At 41.4% G+C, this 6,076-nt stretch overlaps 1 protein-coding gene across 1 annotated transcript in view; it reads left to right on the top strand.

Annotated features, from left to right (window-relative positions):
- Positions 1–48: 48 nt before the first annotated feature.
- Positions 49–6,076, top strand: part of TBC1D30 (TBC1 domain family member 30) — a 54,135-nt gene continuing 48,107 nt past the window's right edge. Inside the window, exons 1-2 of the mRNA XM_017822197.1 lie at positions 49–352; positions 2,591–2,755. Of these exons, the coding sequence (XP_017677686.1) occupies positions 97–352; positions 2,591–2,755 (421 nt within the window). The 5' untranslated portion in view covers positions 49–96. The remainder of the gene's footprint in view (positions 353–2,590; positions 2,756–6,076) is intronic.

Here is a 6,076-nt window from a genome sequence, read left to right as displayed (position 1 = left end):
TGGGCTTTCCTGTCCGCCCCTCTTTCCCCTGCCCGCCCCACTCCGGCGTGTCGCTGTGGAACTGGCCGGGCCCGTAACCTGGCGGCGGTGTGGAAGATGGATGCAGGGGAGGCCGGCGCGGGTGGCAGGGCGGGGAGCAGCGCCGACAGCCTGGCCGAGGAAGAGGAGGAGGAGGACGACGAGGGGGGTCCCGGCAGCGGGCGGTCCAGCCGCACCTCGTCGCTGGTGAGCGGGCTGCTCACCGAGCTGTACAGCGCCGCTGAGGCGGCCGCCCCTTCGGGCAGCGCCCGCTCCCGCGCCCTCCGTGAGCTGCAGCAGCGGCCGAGCCAGGTCAAGTACCTGCGGCTGAAAGGTACAGCCCGCCCCGCCTGCCCTGCGCTGCGCTGCCGGGGCTGGGAGCTGCCCCTGCCGCCTCGCTTTCCCTCTGTGCCTGCTCGGAAGTCCTGACCAAGGGTGCCCTCCGCTCGCTATAGCAGCCTTTCTGCATGGCCATGGCTCCCAGAAGCTTCCCGTGCGGTGTTAGCTGAGAGCTCCTTCAGACCAGGGCCTCCCGTGCTGTTCCTTCCTCCTTTGTTCCAGGTGCTGTAGGAGCAAAAATGAGGTCACCTGCTATTAATTTCTGTGACAGATTGCACTAGCTTTTGTGTTTCTGCGAGTTCAGTGCTTTTCCTCACAGTAATGAATCAGTGACCAAGTTTCATTTCTTTCCTTTTTTTTTCTCAGTCTAGCAGACATGCTAGGCATACGGTGTCATAAGAGGTAGTTGTTTTTTCAGGTCCTTTTAGTTCTAGTGAACCTAAACTAAACCAGTCAGTTGTAAGGCTTATTTGCAGGTTGGCATGTCTTCCAGAAAAGAAATAAGTGTAATAAAAGGTGTAAATGCTATAGTCAATTAACCAAAATCTAAAAGAAATTTTCAAAGAATTCTCCTGAAAGCTAAGGAACCTCAACAGGGCATGTTTTTGAAGGAATAAGACTTGCAACTCCAAGTTGATCAGATGAAGAGGGCGGCACAAAGGCCTCTTGTCTCCTGATGTTTAATCATTCCTGCTTTTGATGAGGAGGAAAAAAAAGAAGAGGTGAATAAACGCACCTGTTTTTCAGACCTGTGCAAACAGCTGTCTGCTTCCGTGTTTGGCTTCTTAGTGAGATGAGACACCATCTGATGTTACTAGGACGTAGCTCACGTTCTTCTGTGTGTCCTATAGCAACTTGGGACTCAAAAACCCCTTGCTTGTTGAGGAATATATTTTGTAGTATTTCAACTCATTACTTTTGCTGCAAAGTTAATTGTTTTTACAGGGACAACTAACTGGCATGAGTGAGAAAGAAGAAAACTCAGCTCCCTGCTTGTGTGGTGACTGTAGAAATCAATAGGAGTGCAAATTAATTTTTTTGCTCTCAAAATCCATGAATTTATTTTTAAATCCCCTTGCCTGGTACAAGCGATTGGGAGTTTCAGCTGAGCAGCAGGTGCTGAAACAGGGTAGTGTCTATAAAATACAGGTGTGGTTTACCAGTGGTTCCGCTCCCCTTGCAGTCATACTTTGCTCTTCACTAGCCCATGATTGATGGTCATTTCAGCCTAATTTGTCCTTTTCTTTAAACTCTCCAGAATTACTGAAAAAGTTTTACCACATGAGCTGAGCCGTTTACCATCCCACTAATAGTAGGTTTTTCTGGGTGCATAAATATTTTTCTCATTAGATCAGGTTACCAAAGTATGGATTTCTTGCACTGATTTTCCTTCTAGCATCAGGGGAGCATGGTTGCATTGAAAGTGATAGGATTTGAAAACTTAGCTGCAGGGAGCACACCTCTGTGTAGATGCTGGTGACAAGCTGTGCCAGGCTATTACAGGGGAGAGCTGAAGAGGTCAGTGTGTGATAGGCAAGATCCAGGATTTCACTGGTGGGGTGAGCCTCTGAGAACAGAGCAGAGGACGCAGAAAAATAAATGGACTTAAGATCTCTTCCCAACAGCTCCCTCTTCTGGACCTGAAGCATGTCACGTAGGGGGCAACAGGAATATCAGAAGTAAGCTGAGACATTTTGGTGAACTAAGAGGCGTCTGGTGACTCTGTGACTGACCAGTGGAAATAGCTGAGGCCTGGACTGAAGCTGTCCAGTTGTGTCTTAGTGTGGATTCCCACTTTGCCCTCATTCTGGACTTGAATTTGTAGCTTTGCAGGCAGCTTCTTGAATGTGTTCCTTTGTTACAAATGCACATCTTCCCCATGCACAGGCAGCTTTTTGAAGATACTGTATTTAAAATTTACCCCCCTGTTGCACTATTGTTGGATATTCTGGCTACATCTGTCACAATTCTATGAATTTATAATAGCATAATTATTAAGATTCATATGCTGTGCAATAAATGGAAGTACTTTAGATTAAAAGAAAATTAAAGACTTTGGCTCAGATCCTGAAAATATTTATAATTGGGAATTACCCCAGTCAGTAGAACTTGTAATTTATAGAAAGCTTGTATATAAATGTCCATGGGGCACGTCTCTTTGTACGTCAGCTACAATGGGCTGTTTGTAAGTGTTTTGGCCTGTACTGAAGTTGTTTTCTCTGTTTGTTGGCAGATGTTGATGAATTAACAACTATAAAGCAAGAACTGAATTACAGAATTTCTATTCAATCAGCAAAGTTGCTTCGTCTTCTGAAGCAGAAAGACAGGCTTGTACAAAAAGTCCAGAAGAATTGCGACATTGTTACAGCTTGTTTGCAGGCGGTTTCCCAGAAACGGTGTAAGTACTTTCTGTGCGCTAGTGTAAGTAGTTTATTTCATTAACATGGGCAGTATTTCATTCAAGCCTTCACACTTCATTTAAAGTCAGGAGGCCAGGCTGTGCTATTTCTTAGATATGACTGGCTCTTAGTGATGTCAGTGGCACCTGGAAACAGTCAAAGTTCAACTACCTCGGCTGGGTAAGCTGCCATAGCCTCAGCTGTGTGTAGTGCTGTGGCACCCTCACTGCAGGTTGTCTGCCAGGCTTTTTCAGCTTTAATTAAACAGACAACCTGAGCTGAATTTGTTTGATGTGCTTGCTGTGTGGAGCTGTCTGCTTTCATAGTGTTATAAGGGAGATCCTAGAAATAGAAATTATTCTCACTGGCAGCTATAGACAGCATATAGAATTGTCTTCCCAGAGCATTGTTAATAGCGTGTAACTCATTTCTGTCAGGTTGATCAAAGACGAGGAGTATTAATAAAAACAAGCCTACTTCCCTCAAACCCCTTTATCAGTACCAGTGTTTTGGGAGGTTCTGTGAGAGTGCATGGGAAAGAGGAAAGAAGTTATTCTTTAATTGTTTAGCCTTTTTTTCCAGAACAGTGAAACCTTTTTATTTGACTTGGCAAAGTTGTCATCTTATGATAGGCTGAAGTGCTTTCGATAGTTCTGCTAAAGTAAAACTGCATGTAATGTTGTGTGTAAAAATAAATAGGAATTATGCCTTTAGAAAGGACATGTGAAAATAACCTAATATTCCCTGTCTTATTTTTTCATTAACATGCAGCGTGACAGGTACAGAAATGTTCAGGTACAGTAAACAAAGCATGGTCTTTTCATAAAAATGTCTGCAGAAGCTTTGAGATGCATGTAAAAATTCCGTTAAAAGAATTTTACTGTAGTGGCATGTGCTAATGTATTTTAGTTAAGGGCTTGTCTGTTAATGTGAAACTTCACTTTTAAGCATTTAAAAGTGTTCTTTTGTTTTACTTAAACCTGGCACGTAAGTTCTTGGCTATCATATGCTATGTAGGCATATTTCTTCTTCTCGAAAACTTTTTTTTATTAACATCAGCTTGATAACCAAGTCCTCAGTGCCATTAGCATGTAAGCATATACTGTAGTCTCCTTTTAAATGAGACTTCTTGAATTTTGTATATGTTTCAAGTATTTAGAGGGTTTGATTGTAGGTTCTGGGGGTCTGAGCCTCATTTGTTAGGTAAAAAGATGTTACTGAAAGGGATATGGATTTCATGCTAAATATGAATGTGATTTTGCAAGTTTCAGGTACAATTTTACACTGAAATTAATGGGGCATTATGTTTATGGTGTGCTGGTAACGACTGAGCTGAAGTAATGTATTTTATTGCCTAATATCCATGCATATGCATGCAGGTTTTTTAAGACTGTGTAGATTTGCGTATTACATCTCTTTGAGTGATATATTTTAATTATTAATATAGCATATTTACCTAGTGGTTATTTTCAGCTTATATTTCTCAAAAACTGGATGCATGTGTTCCACAGCACCAAAAACTTAGTTTTTTCTTGCCTTAATGTCTAATCCAAAGCCACTGGGATGTGGTGGACAACTTCTGATAACTGCAGTTGCTTTGGAATAGATCAAGACTGTGTTTTTATTGCTCAGTGTAGATGTGCTAACATTCCTGCATTCTCTGTATAATAAGCTTTTGCTGTAGGATGTATAACTTGAAATTTCCTGGTAATTCTGCCTTTGAGGCAATGTTTGATAACAGCTGTCCAAAGGCCAGCACAACTGATCTTCCCTCCAACTGTTTATTCTTGTCTTTGTACTATTTCCTGTGTAGCAGTAGGAACCCCTGTATTGGAATATAATGAGTCAAATTGGAGAGGTGATTGGGTAAACTAATTTCTTTTCTGTAGCAGTTCCCTGTTTCCAGTTTCTTCAGGGGGTGGTGGAAGTGGCTGTACGGGAGAAGTGATTGCTTAGAGTAGCTTGAATATGTAATTACGTTCTAAAGTTACTGCAAAACTTACACTAACAGTGGAAAGATCTATTTTCTCATCTCTTAACCATAAAAACCCCCGAACATTTAATGTGATGGAACATTAAAAATTGCATACCTCCCCCTCTGCCTCAAAATGTAATTTTTCTCTTCACTAAAGCCCATGGAAACTAAATATTCTATAGACTGCCCTCTCACTTTTAAAAATTAAAAGCATTATTAATTTCCTGAAGTTTTCGTTGTTCTAGGTTTTTCTGATGAAGGTAAATACTTGCAGCATAATGTTATGTGCTATAAAGCTTTATAATGTGCTTTCATGTTGAGAATTAACATTATGACATTCTGTAGAAGTGACAAATAAAATTTCTTGAAGTTGCATTATCATTAATTCTAATGTTTCAAAATACAAGTGATTCTTCATCTGATTTATATCGAGTTTCATGGTATGTTTATACTATTGTCACACTGGGAATTTTTTTCTCCCACATAATGAAATCTCTGTGTAGAGTTAGAACTCTAGTTTTCAATTAACCTTAAGTTCACATCCTTATGTTTGAGTGCTACCTTTAGGCAATCTGTACAGACCAATTGCAAACAATACTTTTTCATGAAGTTATGTCAGACCCTTTTTGAATACTTCTTGACAAATTAACTCTTAAGGGTAATTTCAGTTAGTTTGGAAATTACAGGGCTGATAAATTTGATTTTCTGATGAAATGTCTATTGTGCTTTAGTCTGCTTTTACAGAGAGAAAAAAAACAAGTACTGTTTAAAAAACTGTATGCTTAAAATGGTGTTCAGTGTCCGAAAGCCCAGGGTCTGTGAGTTTTACAGCTCACAAAGGAAGGCATCCACTGCTCAGTCATTGACCTCTGCTGGCTCTTGGTCTCTGCTGAGTGCACAGGAGAGGCCTGCCCCCATCTTCCCTCCTGGCAGCTTTGGGAGCCCTTATCTGACTTGCTTGTCCTTCAGACCCACCAATACCCAGCACAGGGCCTGCAGCATTTCAACCCCTGAGTGGATAGAGTAAATGTGGAGGAGCAAGCAGTTGCCAGGAACAACTTCATAACTTATTGTGTTTCTCATTACTCTGTTGACCCTTGTCCCTGGTAGGTGATGTGCATTTTGCATACAAATAGGTATTACCACAGAAGATAAAATTCACTGCAGAGTGAAATGCATTTTGGTCAGATGCATGAATGGCTATGGCTCTGTTGAGGGAGGATAAATTGTTCTGCTGGATATGTGATAAAATCAGTACACTGTGCTGTACTTCTAGTTTGCAAGATATATGACTCACTAGTTCCATTTCAATAATAATTTTTTACCCAAATTTAAATAAAATACT

Source organism: Lepidothrix coronata, unplaced genomic scaffold (assembly GCF_001604755.1).
Source record: "Lepidothrix coronata isolate B3197 unplaced genomic scaffold, Lepidothrix_coronata-1.0 Scaffold95, whole genome shotgun sequence".
Lineage (NCBI taxonomy): Eukaryota > Metazoa > Chordata > Aves > Passeriformes > Pipridae > Lepidothrix > Lepidothrix coronata.
Note: the sequence above shows the minus strand (reverse complement) of the source record. Positions and strands in the feature narration are given on the sequence as shown.